Source organism: Bombyx mori, chromosome 11, assembly GCF_030269925.1.
Source record: "Bombyx mori chromosome 11, ASM3026992v2".
Classification (NCBI taxonomy): Eukaryota; Metazoa; Arthropoda; class Insecta; order Lepidoptera; family Bombycidae; genus Bombyx; species Bombyx mori.
The window spans coordinates 6,943,710-6,961,832 of record NC_085117.1 but is presented as its reverse complement, the minus strand read 5'-3'; the positions used below and the strand labels follow the sequence as shown (position 1 = coordinate 6,961,832).

The 18,123-nt window shown below is 38.6% G+C and overlaps 1 protein-coding gene across 1 annotated transcript in view; it reads left to right on the top strand.

Annotated features, from left to right (window-relative positions):
* Window positions 1–14,683, top strand: part of LOC101738384 (uncharacterized) — a 199,715-nt gene extending 185,032 nt beyond the window's left edge. The window contains exons 21-30 of the mRNA XM_021346668.3: window positions 982–1,172; window positions 3,170–3,307; window positions 4,551–5,106; window positions 5,332–5,572; window positions 5,831–6,145; window positions 6,235–7,365; window positions 7,713–7,883; window positions 8,754–8,813; window positions 9,528–9,625; window positions 10,001–14,683. Coding sequence (XP_021202343.2) covers window positions 982–1,172; window positions 3,170–3,307; window positions 4,551–5,106; window positions 5,332–5,572; window positions 5,831–6,145; window positions 6,235–7,365; window positions 7,713–7,883; window positions 8,754–8,813; window positions 9,528–9,625; window positions 10,001–10,265 — 3,166 coding nt within the window. The 3' untranslated portion in view covers window positions 10,266–14,683. The remainder of the gene's footprint in view (window positions 1–981; window positions 1,173–3,169; window positions 3,308–4,550; window positions 5,107–5,331; window positions 5,573–5,830; window positions 6,146–6,234; window positions 7,366–7,712; window positions 7,884–8,753; window positions 8,814–9,527; window positions 9,626–10,000) is intronic.
* The last annotated feature ends 3,440 nt before the right edge of the window (window positions 14,684–18,123 follow it).

Below are 18,123 nucleotides of genomic sequence, written 5' to 3'. Positions count from 1 at the left end.
GGCGTCCTTGGGGTGAGCCGCGCCGTCTGGTTGTAGTGTTGACCGCGGTAGCCCCCCTAGCTCATCCGGGTTCTGACCTCGGAGGGGATCGGACGTCGGGTGTAAGAGTGCAGGGGAGTCGTTTAGTGGGTGGGTCCTAAAATCCTTGGGCCCGCGGTCTGCTCACAATACCATGCAGACCGTTGAGTCTCACATACCCCGCGCGCCCCTTTTGCGCGGGGACCTCGTAGGAGGTTCGGCCCTCTACCCGAAAAAAAAAAAAAAAACACATGTCTTGCTAGACCTAGGGTAAGCAAATTCTCTCAGGTTGAGCCTGTAAGCTCACCTATTAACGTAATACTTTTTTCTACCTAATGTGTAGGTAATAAAAAAAACATGTCGATCGTGAGAAGTCGTCGTGGCCTAAAGGATAAGACGTCCGGTGCATTCGTGTGGAGCGATGCACCGGTGTTCGAATCCCGCAGTCGGGTACCAATATTTCTAATGAAATACGTACTTAACAAATGTTCACGATTGACTTCCACGATGAAGGAATAACGTCGTGTAATAAAAATTAAACCTGCAAAATTATAATTTGCGTAGTTACTGGTGGTAAGGACGTCTTGTGAGTCCGCACGGGTAGGTACCACCAACCTGCCTAATTCTGCCGTGAAGCAGTAATGCGTTTCGGTTTGTGGCGCATTTACGTTGTAGATGTCTATGGGCTCCAGTAACCACTTAACACCAGGTGGGCTGTGAGCTCGTCCACCCACCTTGAGATATAAGTTCTAAGGTCTCAGTATAGTTACAAAGGCTGCCCCACTTTTCAAACTGAAACACATTACTGCTTCACTACAGAAACTGGCAGGGTGGTGGTAATTACCCGTGCGGACTAACAAGACGTCCTACCACCAGTAGATGTCATTAATCCAAATCACACTCATGTATGTGTCGTGTTGTGGATACATAAATCTAGCCTCATAAATTTTACTTCCCACCCAGGTGCGAAATACCAAATCCCTCGCCCCATATAATCGGTTTGGGCCAACGAATGCTCCAGGAACCATTCTGGTTGGGTCTGATCGCGGTGTTCGTAGTGCTCGGCATGATCGGGCTCGTGTGGTGCGCGAAAAGGCACTTCCCGGAGAAGATCGAGAAACTCCTCGCGGAGGAGGCGGACAGGTGCGCGAGACGTAAGTACTACGGACCTACGAATGAATATTCAACTCATTTAATCCAATAAGATATATTTTATACGACCCTCAACAATTTTAGCACATTGAATACGTTCGCTTGAGTCACTCCACGACTTTTTGGTACATTCACTGCGTAAAATGGACGAGGTGGAATTTAAAATGATCAGTTGAATTTAGTGATGGTGATTAAGTAAACTAAATTAATTTTAGTTTTTGCAAATTGAAAAAAAATGGTTTTTTTGTTAAATCCAATAACAGAATTTTGCAGTATTCTTAACATATATACGATTTTTACGATATCGCAATTAAACATCAATTGTTTTCATTCATAACATCCCGGCACTAGCGACGTGAAAATTTTCCAATTTTAGATTTCACCGAAGACTTTTGTTTGATTAGGAGTGGGACTAACAGAATTATCGAACCACGAATTATATGTAAATGCTTTTTGTACGAATCTCAGTTTGGCTATACTCAATTATCGTTTTCTCAATAATCGCACGAATTACGGATGGTAAGGACACATATTGAGTAATTTAAATTCAATTTAAACAACGTCCATTGCAACACGAAACAAATCACAATGTAAAAACAAATTTCTTAAACTCAATGTAGTAACTATAGTAATCTTTACTTTGAATAAACATTTTTTTTGTATCAATAAAATAAACTGCATTGTATCTATAGAAATTCGCGTGGCAATTGACGTTTTTTTTATTCGTTTTTATACGTTAACAATGGCGGTACCAGAAACGCGTGCGTACGTAGATTCAATGTTTGTATGAACTGTGTATATAGCGCGGTGCATGCGTGATGTAGCGTCCGTATGATAGGCGAATGTTTCTGGGCCCCTTAGTGCACGATTGTTTTAATTTAGTGCAAACTTCGTAATGATACCGAGCTCCTGGGTGTGGCGAGAAGCATCTAGCGTCCGATTTGAATTCGGTATCGAAATAGACTTTTTATGATTCGTTAAACGATTGTATACACACGAACTCATCATACTCCGAAACAATAAACATTACCAAACATTAAGTAAATCAGTTAATTAATCTTGATTAACGTTATTTCGCAACCCCATAAACGCACCAGATTAAAACAATTGTATCGATGTTCAAAATTTAAGGATTGCCAGAAATAAGCTGGACAATGTTTTCAAAATTTTTACCCCTAAAAGTTCAAGTCGATGCCTAACGTTTTCCCATTTTAAGCCTAGTGGATAGGTCAGTTAGCAGTCGGGTAGCTGTTAGCAAATCCCACCCCTCCTGGCTGAGCCTTTGCTCGCCCACCTGTCCTGGTGAAACTGGAAAGGCCTCCGGGCCACCAGTAATCCTTCAATCATAAAAAAAAAAAAAAAAAAAGGTCAGTTAGCAAGTCTCTTACGACTGCACTCCCCTGTCACTCCAACAACCCGAGCGATACATTAGAGCAGTGCTTCCCAACCTTTTTTGTGCCATGCCCTACTTTAACATTTTTAAAATTTGTATGCCTCCCATAGATAATTTCTAACATTAAAGAATTGATTTGTTCACTTACGAAACCTAAATGATAGATTTTATAGAAATCACTATGAAATTGTTATCAAAACACAGTAATTTAATATTTCAAAACATATAATAAAAAACTGAAATTCATTATTCAAAATAATTTTAATAAAGATTTTCTACTTTTTTTTTATTACCCTTATAGGCAGACGAGCATACGGCGCACCTGATGGTGAGTGGTTATCGTCGCCCATGGACTTCAGCAATCCCAGGGGCAGAGCCAAGTTATTGCCTACCATGTATTTAGTGCGATTGTCCCCCTTAATTATCAAATTGCGCCCTTGCGGGGCGTGGGCCCCACGTTGGGAAACACCGCATTAGAGCGTATATAGCGTGCGTACGTAATTGCGGATATCTGGCAATCCTGTGTGTGTGGGGCTAGCGCGGCGGCTGGGCCAGTACGTAGCGGTGCCGCGGGCCGAGCGCGAGTGACGCGCCGTTTGTCCACAGCGGCCCCCAGCCAGGAGTCGGCGCCGCGCACGCTGCTCACGCGCCTCGGTATCCGCAAGCCTTCCGTGTCGGGCCTCGCGCACCCGCGGGCCGCACGCACCTTTAGCTTGGACGATCTCTTAAAGCCGCCGCTCGGACGTAAGGACTGGAGCGATGCCCGCGTCCGACACAGCCGCGCGCTCCGTATTCACGCACGTCAATATTGCGAGACCTTCAGCAGGCTTCTTGTTTTCTCATTTTATTTTCCCAATCTATGTCAATATATTTAGAATATTGAAACCATTATATTATTTTTTTACCGACATACATTCGTAGGAATTGCCAATAATCAACTTCTCCATTGAACACGTAGCTAAAAATAATTCGGTCACTTGCCGTTTCATGCCAATACGCAAACATATGATCAAACCGACTGCGGAGCGCGCGGCGTACCGGAGTTCAATACACACTGGATGTTCCCCGCTATGAATGGATCTTGATGTGGAATGCAAGGCCAAAGTAACTTGGTCCCGCTACCCTTGTTTCTGAAACTTGAATGTGTGCACCCTTGACAACGCACAAACACTTGCATAATCTAAATGTAGACGCTCCTTCCTTCGTTACACATTTTTTTAGATCGTCCAACTAAACAAGCCTTTGTTTTGCCAATGATTCCATAACTATCTTGAAAAAGCAGAATAATATAACAGCTTAGTATAATACCTAACTGCTCAGAATAAATATTTATTGTCTGAACCAATGACACAATAAACTGTTTTTACTAGAAAAAACAGCATTAACGCAAAGAATTGTGTAACAGTGATATTTGGAAAGTTGACAATACAAAGGCTTTTAGTGAATGTTATTCTAGTGGTAGCCTGCTTTTGGACAATGCTCTGCATATTTAAAATCCTGAATGCATTTACCGCATTTTTCATTATAATTACATTCACGATCTCTCTTTGCACAACTCTGCTGGTTAATTGATTAACAAATTTGGTACTTTATTCGCTATGCCACAACCAAATCCCTTTAGTAATTCCATTTGTATAGTTAACATTACTACAATAGCTTCGAACACAATGTGATCTTAAACAGCCTTTTGTTCAAACCTGGTCCATTTAGTGGTAACATACAATAACACACATTACAATTCATATATACAATACAAACATGTACTCAATACCGGCTGACCCCAAAACCCTGAGGATTTGGCATGCGAATCGTAATAAAAGCTTACATTAGTAGCATGATACCTATATTCAAATCTACGCATGATCGCCCTCTGTCCAGCTAAAACCCTCTAAACGAAGTATTCGTGTAGCTGTTTATCTTCATTTAGATGTTGCGCTTTTCATATTAAACATTTAATAATAGAATTGAAATGAGAATTCTGAAACAGGAACACCGTCGCCCCGTAAAAAACGTAACAATTCAACACCGACAAAGAAAAATGCCGCCGAAAAGAAACAGATATTACAACAGCTAATAAGTCCCGCGTCGGCCAACGATCATACCAAGAAGATCACGATGGGTGAACTGATACAGATGTCGGAAAAGAGAACCTTAAGTACTGTGGAGAGCGCCCCGGCATTTGTGGACTACGGAGTTGAGAATAAGGAGACATCTTTCGCTAGTGAGGCCTCTAGTCCGTCCACGTCGCCTTCCATGAGACACATTCCGGACCCTAAGCTCGAGAAAAAAGTCACATTTGCGAGGCTCCTCAATAAAGTATCAGCGGAAATGAGTTCTAGTTCCGATGTCGATATGGTGAACACTATCGCGATACCGATGGCGGTTATAGCTAATAGAGGAATGAAAGCCAAAGCATCCAGCACTCCTCCGTCGCCAGGCGTCGAGATCAGGTCCCCTCACAGCACGTCCAGTAATCAAGGAAGCGACTCAATGTCCAGTCTCGATTTGACGTTGGCGAATGGCGCTTTAAAAAAATATTCAAGGTAATCAGTACTCCAGTAATCCGAGTTCCAATTTTCAAAAGCACTTCGTGAAAAGGTCTTTAAGAAAACTCTAAAATTACACTTAAAAGTTATGGTTAATTGTAATAGAGTGCAATGATATATAACATTATCACTACGTAGATTTCCAATGTAACTGTTTTTAAGTAATATGCGTCCATGGAATTTATGCGTTATTTTAGACGGAACTGTACTATTTGTTCACAGAACTCCAAAAATCTCCAGCGCGGACTCGATCTTGGCGATGTTCCGCAATTTCTCTTCGTCATCAGTTGCCATTGTATCCAGGGCATCGTCTGGAGGTATCTCCGTTTCCAGTACACCTTCAGCTTCCTCTCCTCAAGACGATACAAATGATGCTGACGACATTTCTCTGGCTTCTTCGCATATACCATCTTTGGCACCCGATTCGCCAATCACAAGGCCACATAATACTATTGAAATCCAGGTAAATCACTCATCAAACTTTACCTGCATAAGTTTGTAACTCCTGTACAGAACTGTAATAGAATCGTCTTCTTCGGCATATCAGATAAGCGACACCCTAATTTATTTCATATTTCGACTTAACAATTTTTATACTCTCGTCCTAGAGACGATTGCACTTATTTAATCACCTATCGGCGAAATATCATTATCATTATTATAAATAAACAGCACTAGCATTATGCAAAAGTGTAATATTAATTATACACTGGATTTTTAGGTCTTGGATCCATTAAGTGCCCACAAATCAGCATCATCTGGCAGCAACCTTCTCCACCCACCTTCCATTCTACTCGAAGTTCCTAGTTCCATGAACAAATGCTTATCTCCCATTAGGGAACTACCCACGCCCTTACCTACCCCTTTGCCTACCCCTCTACCTACACCACTTCCATCCCCTCGGATGCCGCGAGCTTGTATGGATATAGATAATAAAAGTGAATCAACAACAACTTGCATCTCGCCCAGTGAAGACGAGCTTGAAGAAATTAAATGTGACAAACCTGAGAGGTCTCCAATTGGCCTAAGATTGAAGGTTAGTACAACAGTACATAGTTGTAATGATATTATCCAATACGCCGCAAATAACGAGAGAAATCATAATATTTCGGTCTAATTTTGCAGTTATGTCAGCCGGCATTAAATGCTGACACACCAACCCCGTCGACCCACGTGACAGACTCGCCGAGCCCGAGCTTCACGCACAGTCAGGACTCGGAGCGCGAGATGTCATCGCCATCTCCAGCTCCTCCATCTCTGAGGGTTCCTCTCCTAACCATCGAACGACCCTCCCCTGGTTCCCCCCCACCACGACGCACTCCACCCCACCTTGAATTTCAGCCTCCTCCCTTGATAACGGTAACCTACAACGCTAGTGAAGAATCCGACGAGCCAATATCTCCACGACCCCCACCCCCTAGCGCCAATATGTGCTATCTAAGTCCCTTCTCCATGTCAGCGAGAGGCGAACGAGCTCCGTCCGAATCAAACCTCTCGTCGTCGGGATACAGTTCAATGGCGAGTCCTGGACCTTCGAGGTGTGGTTCCAGTAACCCCCTCTGTCCTTCAGAAATGGAAGACCCGGGTTCCGGAGGCGGGCCTTCTTGTTTTCAAAGGAGACGACCGTTGATGAAAACTAATTCCAGTCCTGCTGCTTCCAACGACGATTCCAAAGAGCGAAGAAGAGGCAGGTCCGACTCAGAGACATTATCAGACGATCCTCTGCTCGAGTCTAACGATGAAGGAATAGGCACTGATGAGAGAGTTGATGACGTGCCTGTCAGCGCTAAGGAAATGGAACTGGTCGGGCTTATAGAGACTCTAGACGTACCTCAAACGACTTTATGTTCCCCGAGTGGAGTGACCAAGTGTTCAATAGTGAAGTGCATTAGTGTTGAAAGAGGTTTGGACGAAAAAGTTTGCTTAAGGCCGCCGACTTTACTTTCCGAAGGCAGCAGACCGTTGAGCCCCGTTAGTTCTAGGAGTGAAAGTCCTCTAAGCGATAAGACCGGGTTAGGTAGGTTCTCACCTCAGTTTTATGGTCGTCAACTTCCGTTCACTGATTCCGATGGCATATATGACTTTCCAAGTTCGGATTGTGTGAAGGGATCTAGTTGTAAGTCAGCAGGTAGCTCGCAAAAGAAGAGCGGTCGGAAACGAGATAGGCGGACATCGCGGACGGCTTCGCACGAAGTTGCGGGAACGACAAAATCTACACTACCACACATGCCGCATTCTATGCACAATTTACTTGAGGTTTGTCTACATTATACTTCTCATAAATTAATACAGTAATTATGTATAGTTATGTAGAAGTCGAAAAAATTAAGTTTATCTTTTTAATAAAAAAAATCCTACTTATTACTATATTATAGCTCACGGTGCTCTAATCAGTGTGCTTAGTGTGAGTTTTTACCGTTCTCGATAGCGTAAAAGTTTGCCTACGTTTGCCGCTAGGGGCGCTGTTCCAACTGCATACAAATTTGAGTTAACTTTTACGCTATCGAGAACTTTAAAAAACTCACACTAAGCATGCTGGTGACGCTGCTAAGACTAGCCCTAACAAGAGCATCTTGTAATATTTGTCTCTCGCAAACACGTAGGTGCCTGGTAGCCGCGACGCGTCGGGCCGCTGTCGCAAGAGCGGGCGGCGCCGGTCGCGGTCTCAAGCCCCCGCGCCCCCCTCCTCCTCCTCCGAGGACTCCGTCTCCAACGCATCGGTGGCCTCAGTCGCATCCGCGCGGGAGCTGCGCTTACCTGATTTGGAAATGCAGGTAGCCATTCGTATTTCAAGTTGCATTATCGCTATATGATTTTGGTAGAGAACATTGTGGGGCCTAATATTTTGTGATGCTTATATCTGTTTGTGAAACGTCTTATTTTAAGGGCAGGATGGTCGTAATTCGTAAGACTACTGAAACTTCATGTCTTAGATTCCGCCCTCATTTACATTACAGTAAAGGTAAAGGGATCAATCCCATCAAAATAAATACAAAATCGACGTTCAGATAAGTTTATACATAATAAAAATATAAGTAAGGTTCACTTAAAATGACATTGTTATACCGGTCTAATACTAAACAAAACAAAAAGTATACTTCATTCATATGCGAGATAATGGTCGGTCTTATCTTTTTTTTTATATTGTAAAGAAATACAAAGTTTTTTGTTGAGTGGAAACAAAAAAAACTGTGGTGGGTAGTTAAGAGTGCGATCAAAAACAATTTATTTTCATTAAAAACTCCTTAAATTAAATCTCTTCACTTATTTTTGATATCTCTGAAACTTTTTTAGATTTTCGCCTTTTTGCTTACAGTTTCAAAATGTAAAAATGCTGCAGTCTAACTTTAGAAATTTGTTTTTTACATAAAAACCCAACTTCATATTCAATACTGAAAATTGGCCCAATTTAATTACAAAATTCAAATTATAAAACACTTAAATGCATTGCAGTATTTTATAATGTTTCACGATATTTGTATCAGATCAATATTATTTTTGTCACTTTGCACCTTTTTTTTAATAATTTCCACTTGGATAGAGAAGCACTTTAATCGATTTTGTAAAGATGCGTTTTATTTGAGCTTGACAATTTATTTGATGCGTTTAGGCTGTATGTACCTAGTCGGTTGGATTATTTTCAGCAATGTGAGCCGACGCGGTACCGGAAACCGCTACGAAGACAAAAATGCCGTAGCTCGGAGGTGATTTTAATAATATTCGAAAATGCCTGAGTTTGGTTCGATACTGTTGGTTATAATTAGAACACAATATGAAACGTAGGTATCGGGAATGTACGAGAGACTTAGTTATAAAAATACATCATATTATTTATCCGAAGAATGACCTATATAGATGAATTACATAGAATGAGTTTGCTAATAGATGTAAATTTTAGTTTCATAGTATTTAAAATTAGATCCGTTTGAATTAGTAATAATGTTCTGTAAATTACAATTTTCGATTGTAGTAAAACATCATTAACTGAACGTTCTCAATATTCATCATAAATTCACGCGGTAAGTCAATTGAGCAATACTTTAAGTTTAAGCATATAACTATGGTCTTATTCTTCTATCTCTTCTAGGATTCTAGATTTAAGTAATGCGTAGCATGATGTAGCAGAGCTGGTATCATTAAAATAAGGATCAACGCTTTTTCTTTCGCATGTCCTTTACAAAACCTCGCACACGTACATAAAGATACTGCAGCAAATTGCCGCAGTCAATGCTTGAAACTAAGCTGTTTAAGCTATAAAACGATTAGTTATAGCGCGGATGCATTCAAAACCTTGTTTTAATTGTGTCCGTAAAACATTATCCTTCCATTAATTGTTGTTCATAAAGCATGATCAATTGTTAAACGTGAACTACTTAATAAAACATTTTATATTGAGAATATCTGTAATTGTGTTACAGGACACCTCGTCAAAGATATCCTCGAGTTTGGATCTGACCGAAGACACGCGGAAACCTGTCAAAGTCAACAAACTAAGGACCATCAGTAATCAAATTAGGTAGGAATGACACTGAACCATCAATATTTAATGGCTATATCATTACCGTGCTCCGAATATAAAGAAAATTCTCTTGCGAAGTTCCTATAAAATACTAATTTTGCTTATGCAAAAAAGTAACGAAAAGCCATTTCTTTATAAACAACTGTAGGGACTATACGAGTATATGTTCCTATACTATCTATCAATATGTACGTATCGATATTACAGTGATGCTACCTCAGTCCCGGGATTATCGGGCTATCGATAGCACGTTGGGTCGTAATCCGAATATTTTTTAGTCACCTAACTAAACACGTGTCTTATTAATCCTTGCCCGATACACTCAATACAACGAATAAATTTAGTATAGCACTAACGGTTTGAAATTCACAGATTCCTTAGACGGTTGGAGAGGAGCTTAAAGATGAAGGAAAGCTACCCGGCGCTCTCGGACGACGAAGGAGACGAGTCCTCGAGTGTCACGTCCCCACTACTACAAGGCAGGAAGGATTGTCGTCTGTCGAGCCACGCAATATCAGCCCCTATGTTAAGTAACGTAAGACCGAAAATCACCAGGCAAAGACGATACGATAGATCGCTGATCAGCGAGGACACGAGGACTCTAAACGCTAGTGCGGGACACGATAATTCAGATTAAGACCAAAAATTCGTATTGATATATTATTGAGATGACGTTCTGAGGATATATTTCAACTAAAGTGTTCTACATTAAATCCCTCTACGAAAATGGGAATTTAGATATGACGAACCTGAAAATGAAAACGTTATAAATGTTTTACAATATTCTAATAATTATGTGATATATAGATAATTATATAAAATAATATTAGAACGTTACCGAAATTAGTAGAAACAAGTTGATTAGATACGCGAGATCGTAGATTTTATGATTTGTATTTTGTTCAATTTTGATGTCTCGATAAACTAGTAATTATAATGTTGTAAATAACTTTCATTGATAGCAATAATTAATTTAATTGTTTGTAGATATTTCTTAGTGATTTAATTGATATATTAATGTAAATTGTTGAGTAAAACAGTAAGTAGATAGTCATTCTTTTATTGAAAAATAATTTTATTCGTAGTTTACCTTGCTTCCACTTGATTTTGTTTTTCTATTTATGTTGTATTAAAGTAAGCATTATGCGTTTGTAAATATGTCTAGATATCGTATTGCTCAAATGCATATTTTATGAAATCATTTTCGCACTCTTTGCTATTTTGTATAATATATTATATAGACATATATATATATTTAAATGAATTTAAAACATATATATTTATATTCTGAACGACACGAGAGAGTTTTGTTTTCATTATTATTCCTTTATAATTATAATAAACTTTACACTAATTGAATAAGCTATATTGTAAGTTACGGTATATAAAAAAAAAAAAAAACAAAAAAACAAAAGGCCCAAAAAAACTGTATACTAAACGCGTTTTAAACTTATATACAAAATGATACTAATCATAATTATTGTAATCTTTATTCTGTAATTGTAGAGTAAATTCGATTCTTGCTAATAGTTAATACCTAACGCACCAATAGAATAGGACACTGCAATACTAGTTATATTTATATCGTAATGTTAAATTGAATGCATTCGTTTTATTCTTAGATTCGATCCTTCGAAATAAAACAGTTAATTCAATAAGTAATGTTCAAGAATTTCCCGTTATATTTAAACCTTCGTCAATGACTATTCATAATTCCTTGTGTAGTAGCTTCTAATTTTCAAAATATTAAACGAAATTTAGACCTATAGATTAGATTTTGACCCTTTTACTGCTGTGTAGGTCACCGGTGCCGTACGCGGCGCACTGAATAATGTCGACTTCGGTTACTAAGCACCTGGATTGCCTAAATTTGCCTTCTTTTGTTCTTAATGTATGTTTTAGTATTTTAGGTCGTTTAGATATAGATTCATTCTCAGTATCTTCGGATTCGTCTTTCCCAGAGACTTCTAGATATTCCGGCACCCTAGTAACAGAAATCGACATAATTACTTCAGTGCGCCAAGTAGGACACCGGTGACCTAAATGACAGTCAAAGGGTTAAAGAGTGTGTCATAACTTTCCGACCGAACATGAGTCCTTTTGAAGGTTCGGAAAGGGAGAGTTATGAAATGCCTCCATCGGCATAGTGATTACGATTAAAACGCAGTTTCAGCAATAATATGATGTGATTTGACTGTTTAAAGACTGAGATTAACTTTTCGTGCACTACGTTCTTATTTCCGTTCTATGTGCTATTTTTATTGTATGCTTATATTATGTGTTTTGCATTACGCTTATTATGTAAATATTAGTCTTTAATACGAGTATTTATGTACACGCATCGTTCCTTTTCATTTTGTCTCAACGTACAACTAGGAATCCCACGTTTTGTCCCGTTCCGCAATGTGACTGTAACACAAATTTAATTAGGGGAGACCTTTATGCATTATGAATATTTCTTAATTCTTTTTTTACGTTTTTGCTTTTAGTCTATAGGTATATTATTTAGAAATTGGAACTCAATCCAATTATTTTTTCCATTGTTAATCTATGTGTTATAAATTTTCCTAAGAATCCAGATTCGGTATATTCTTAACTCAGTCCTCCTCGCTCAAGTCAAGGTCTCTGGAAGCACAATTACCCCGAGCAACATTTAGCGCTTCTGTGTAAAAATAGTTAACTAAAATTACGAGAAAAATAATTTAAAAGGGCCTGTACATTGAGACTGATTTTCTTAAAGTAAAACTAATGCTTATTATTGTGTCCTTATGTTGTCTGTGTGATCGTTTGACATTCATTGCCGCGAATTCTACTGTGAAACTTGTGGAATATTGACTTATCTGTATCGAATCAAAACTTTAGTAAGTATAACGGTAAAAAGGCATTAGTAATTTTACCAAGTTATTTCGGGTCGAAATCAAATTCGTGGTCACGAATGCCGAATGAACGTTTTGTATGTTTATCTGTATCCTTGTGCCTTCTATCAATATAAGGCCTCTACTGAAATCTCAAATTTACTATTTAAACTTACCTCTCAGTTTTATTAATGGCGGTTTTAGCTACAGTATATATCTGTGACAGTCTGTTTTTTTTGTTCTCAACATGCATTATGATTTTAGTCGATATGAATTTCTCATCGATTTTATATAACTATAATACTGTCATTGAAGTTTGGACGCAATCGTTGAACTAGGCAAAAGAGCTTCTAATTTCTAATTACATCCAGATTAATAAAATGAGAAGTGTAAGTAAAGTAAGCTTGGGATATCCGTAGCAATACTTAATGTACAACTAATTAAAATGGATGTTGTATTCGTGATGAATAAGAACACAGTTTTTACGACACTATCTAACGTGCAAAAGGCGCGAAGCCATTCCGCTATTAAAATAGAATTGTTATAAAAAATTATAGATTATGTAACTGTAATCATTTAGTTGTCTTATGATCATTCATTTTATATTTGTGGTTTACATTACGCGGACAAAATTTGCAGAGAAAATCGGCAAATTGTATATTAAAGAAAAACTTGTGGTTATTGTTTCCCACTATATAATACCTATACACTACCACGCTAACCACGATGTACTACCGAAACAGTTACTAGTAGCCAGCTCTTATATTGAAGTCGTCTAGAATTATCACATCAAAAAAGTATAATTTCAAACAAATTGCAATAATAAAGCAAATGTGTAGTTGTCGCGACTTAAAGGAATCCAAGCGTCGATCTTTCGATCTTTCAATCTAAAAACTATGAAACTAGAAAAAAATTAAAATAAGTGATTTAAAAAATGTAGGTATACATATACCACCATTCATATCGGCTCACAAACCTCGTTGATACACATAAATGTAGTCTCTATGATTCTGTATTTTGGATCTCTAACATAATCGATACTAAATAAAAAACGAAATGGTCTAAGCTAAAGATTATTATAATATATTAAATTTGATGAACAGGCATGTCAGGGTTCCCCATTCATGTATAATGATTAATATACAAAATCAAATTCGTTTATTCGCCTTTGACGTAATGATGAATTGAATATTGAATGAAAATAAACTCTGCAATAGAGACGATATATCGATATATCGGCTGCTGAGCGATTGACTGCCACTCGGCTGTTGGCTTTGATTAGATGATTATTTATGAACATCAGTGAATACTTGCCATTAGGTAGATAAAGACATAGAAAGAGTATTAAAAAAAATTTGCCGATTATCAATCAGGATTTCAAAAATAAAATTATAGTGAAAAACCTACCGTTGTAAACGGATTTAAAAAATTTAAAAGATTCTCAATTCGGGGCATACCTTATTTTTTTGTTTCTTCCGTACATAAAAATCTTTATAATAAAGTCGCATAATAAAACAATGAGATTACATTGAAGACAAGTAATACAAATAAAAGAGGGTAGGTAACCAAAGAACAATAACAGACCACAAACCAACTATTCTTTGAATTTTTTCGTATTTTTGTTGATGCTCATCTCCGGAACTACTGAACGAGTTTCGACGTAGACGTGGATTCATTTGGCGCAGCATATAAATAGCATGATATAAAAAAACTGAATTTCTCTTGTGCTTTTATGTTAGACATAAGTTTATATCAAACAATACTATACCATACAAAGGAAACCATCCGTTTTCTCACCACCACTCATAGATAATAATACATTTAATGTTCCACTGGTAACACCCGAAAACGGACCAGAAAGAGGTTTGATAGATTTATCGCTTCATAACATTCTACCCAGTCTGTCCGCAGTCGCGGCATTTGCAACATCGCCAAAATATCGCCGGGTCATTAAAACTAAAATAAATAAGATCTACAGTGTTAAAACTTATCCTCAAGTCCTACCATATTTAAGAATTAAGGGTCGCACTGCTTATAAAAATACCTGAAAAATCAAAGCTGTTGATGAGCAATGTTATTATTATGAATATTATTTAAATGTAAATATACATCACACTGTACTTATTTACGAATGTTCACGGAACGTCCCAATCACGATGTAAGTTACGATTAAAAATAAAATAAAACTTTTGCTTGTTAATTTGTTGTTTCACTTTTATATATGGTTTTTATTTTGGAACAAGAGGCCAAAACGGGATTTTCTTGCCAATTTTTCAATTCCAAAATTTCCACCTTTATTGTTTCGTACTGAAACAGATTTTTCGTGTTTCTGTATTTTTATTAATATCGACGCGTTCCGCGGCAGACATTCTTTTATTACAAACAACAAAAATTACCCAACGCAAGTCACGCGTAACCATTAGAACCAGCGACAATTGTTCATCGTGTACCAGTCAAGGGACAGACGGTCCCACCTCCGGAAACGACGCTGAGCCCAGGGAGCGCGAGGCAGTGGAAGGAAGGTGAACCGGTAAGTCTTCAGACATATTTCGTTCCTTACTGTACATATTTTTTGGTCCTTCGAGCCGGATTACATAGCGTGACCTTGTGTTGTCCTGAGTTAGTATTCATTTTTAATTTGTAATAAAATAAAATTCACGATAACCGCCATTAACTCGCGCTGCTCCGTAGCCATCATGGCGGATATCGAACAAGATTTGTTTGAACGCGAAATAATTCTTGACGATATCAAACGTACATTACAAGTTGCTCAAATTAATGAACAACAATTTAGATCTCGTGTTATAGACCTAACTTCTCAACACAGAAAGTTCTCAAAGCTACAATCGAAAATTGAAAAGGTTCTTATAAAATCTAAATGTTTCGATAAAGAAGAACAGCTTAAAATTCGTGGTGATTTTAATGATTGTTACTACGCCATAATTGCACATATGAATAATTTGAAAAAATCGGATGAAGAGAGTAGACGAATGAGTCGACCTTCAATTTTAAATTCTTCGTTCAATGCTCATAGCGGTGGTTGCGCAACCAGACTACCCACTTTGCCTATGCCGTGTTTCAACGGGGAACCTACCGAGTGGCCCCCGTTTTATGATTTATTTCGTTCGTTAGTGCACGACAGTGATGCCTTCACCAACACGGAGAAATTCCGTTATTTATTATTAACTTTAAAAAATGAGCCGTATAATTTAATAAAGTCACTACCGATAACTGAGGACAATTACTTTGTGGCTTTGAACATTTTAATTTCACGGTATGATAATAAACGGGTGATCGCAGTGAAACATATCGACAAAATACTCGATATCGAACCTTGTTCCGAAAGAAACATTCTTACTTTGCGTAATTTACTGAACGTATATCAAGAAAATATAAAAGCGTTGGAAGTTATGCCATTGCCCACGAAACAATGGAGTTTTTTATTATTGAACATCCTACTGCGTAAAATACCACCCTCAATACGTAAGAGGTTCGAGTTATCTCTAATAAAACCATGCGATATTCCAGACATTGACACGTTAATAAACTTCTTAGAACGTGAGTTATCTGCATGCCAGTTTTCAAACTCAAATTCAGTTAGTTTAAATACAAATGATAAAATGGTCGCACATGGGGGTAGTTCTCGAACATTACCGCAAAATGCATCGCGTGTTGTTTCTAAGTCAAGCGAAGCCACCTTAGGTACGCGACGTTCATTTGCCGCTAGCGTCATTCATGACGTTCCCTTAAGAAATAAAAACACGAAGAACAATATGTGTTTATGTTGTGAGGCTCAACATACGTTAAATAAATGCAGCAAACTTCTAAATTTATCTCCGCGTGATAGATATTCTTTCATTCAAAATAAAAACGTTTGTTTTAATTGTTTAAATGTCGGTCATGATGTGAAACAATGCAAGTCCAATTTTGTGTGTCGCTCGTGTCAAAAAAGACATCACACTTTGCTTCATTTTGATTCTCATCGTTTGTCGGTTACAGTAAATAGTGGTATGACAGAAAGTAGTTCTGCATCTCTCTCGCGCAACGATTCATCTCAATCTGACGTAGCCGCTCAACACGTCATGACCGCGGTGAATCACACACAGTCTACTGCATCGTGTGTTCGGGGTACAGTTTTGTTAGCCACAGCGCTCATCCATGTATGTGTGACTCCGCGTATTGAACACATCGTTCGATGTATTGTAGATAGTGGTAGTCAGGCGACATTTATCACAGAGGCTTGCGCGCAGCGTTTAAATTTAGCGCGTAAATATACTAACGTTCCGGTGTTCGGTGTGGGTGATAGTAAGCCTGTATACCCGAATGGCTGCGTAACGTTCTGCGTTACCCCTCGTAATGGGGATCAGCCTTCGATTCCGGTTGAAGCATTTATTTTACCAAAGATTGTTTTACAAAATATGCCAAGCGTTTCTTTACCTTTCACGGAATGGCCTCATATACAGAATAATACATTAGCTGATCCCAATTTTCATACTCCACAACCAGTGGAAATGCTTTTAGGTGCGGACATACTGTCCCAAATATTATTAGGCAATGTGATTACGGGACCACCTGGTTCGCCGATAGCTATAAATAGCATCTTCGGTTATCTATTGTTAGGTAGTCTTTCTTTCAATCACAATTCTTCTCCTGTTACTACAGGAATACAAGTTTATCATTCAAGTTTTAGCTCATCCTACGATGACATGGAACTAACAAAATTTTGGGAACTGGAGTCGTTGCCTGACAGGAAAGAGTTCACTCCAGATGAAACTTTGTGCGAATCGTTATTTGTTAGCTCACATACTCGTGACAAAACCGGACGATACATAGTCCCCCTTCCGCTTAGACCGGATTCCCCGTCCTTAGGTGAATCCCGGAGTATAGCTTTAGCTAGATTAAATAAATTAGAATATCGTTTAGAACGTAACCCTTTGTTAAAAATGGACTATCACACGTGTTTAAAAGAATACGAGGATCTTGACCACATGGAGTTAGTTAACACTCCATCCCTGGTCCCGGACAATTCGTATTACATACCGCACCACTGCGTGGTCAAAGAATCGAGTACTACTACTCGAACGCGCGTTGTTTTTGATGCAGGTTGCAAAACTTCCAATGGAAAGTCTTTGAATGACATCTTGTTAGTCGGTCCTAAATTGCATCAAGATATAGTCGATGTTTTACTAAAATTTAGATTAAATTCTATTGCTTTCACGGCAGATATAAAACAAATGTACCGAAACATTTTAATACGCGAGTCGGATCGCGATTTTCAACGAATCTTATGGCGGTCATCATTAAATGAACCCGTACGCGACTATCGACTCCGAACAGTTACTTTCGGCATTAGTTCTTCACCATATTTAGCATTACGCACGATACGACAACTAGCTGTCGATGAGCAGACGCGGTTCCCGTTAGCCTCCGAGGTCCTGAGGGACCAAGTGTTTGTTGATGACGTAGTCACGGGAGAAAGTGACGAGTCACGTGCTTTAGTTTTACAACAACAATTAATTGGTATTTGTCAATCAGCGGGATTCGAACTGCGAAAGTGGTGCAGCAACTCGCCCGCGATACTCGCGGCAGTTCAGACGCCAAGTCTTCACGGTGAGCGGCAGGACAACATATCCTTCGCTT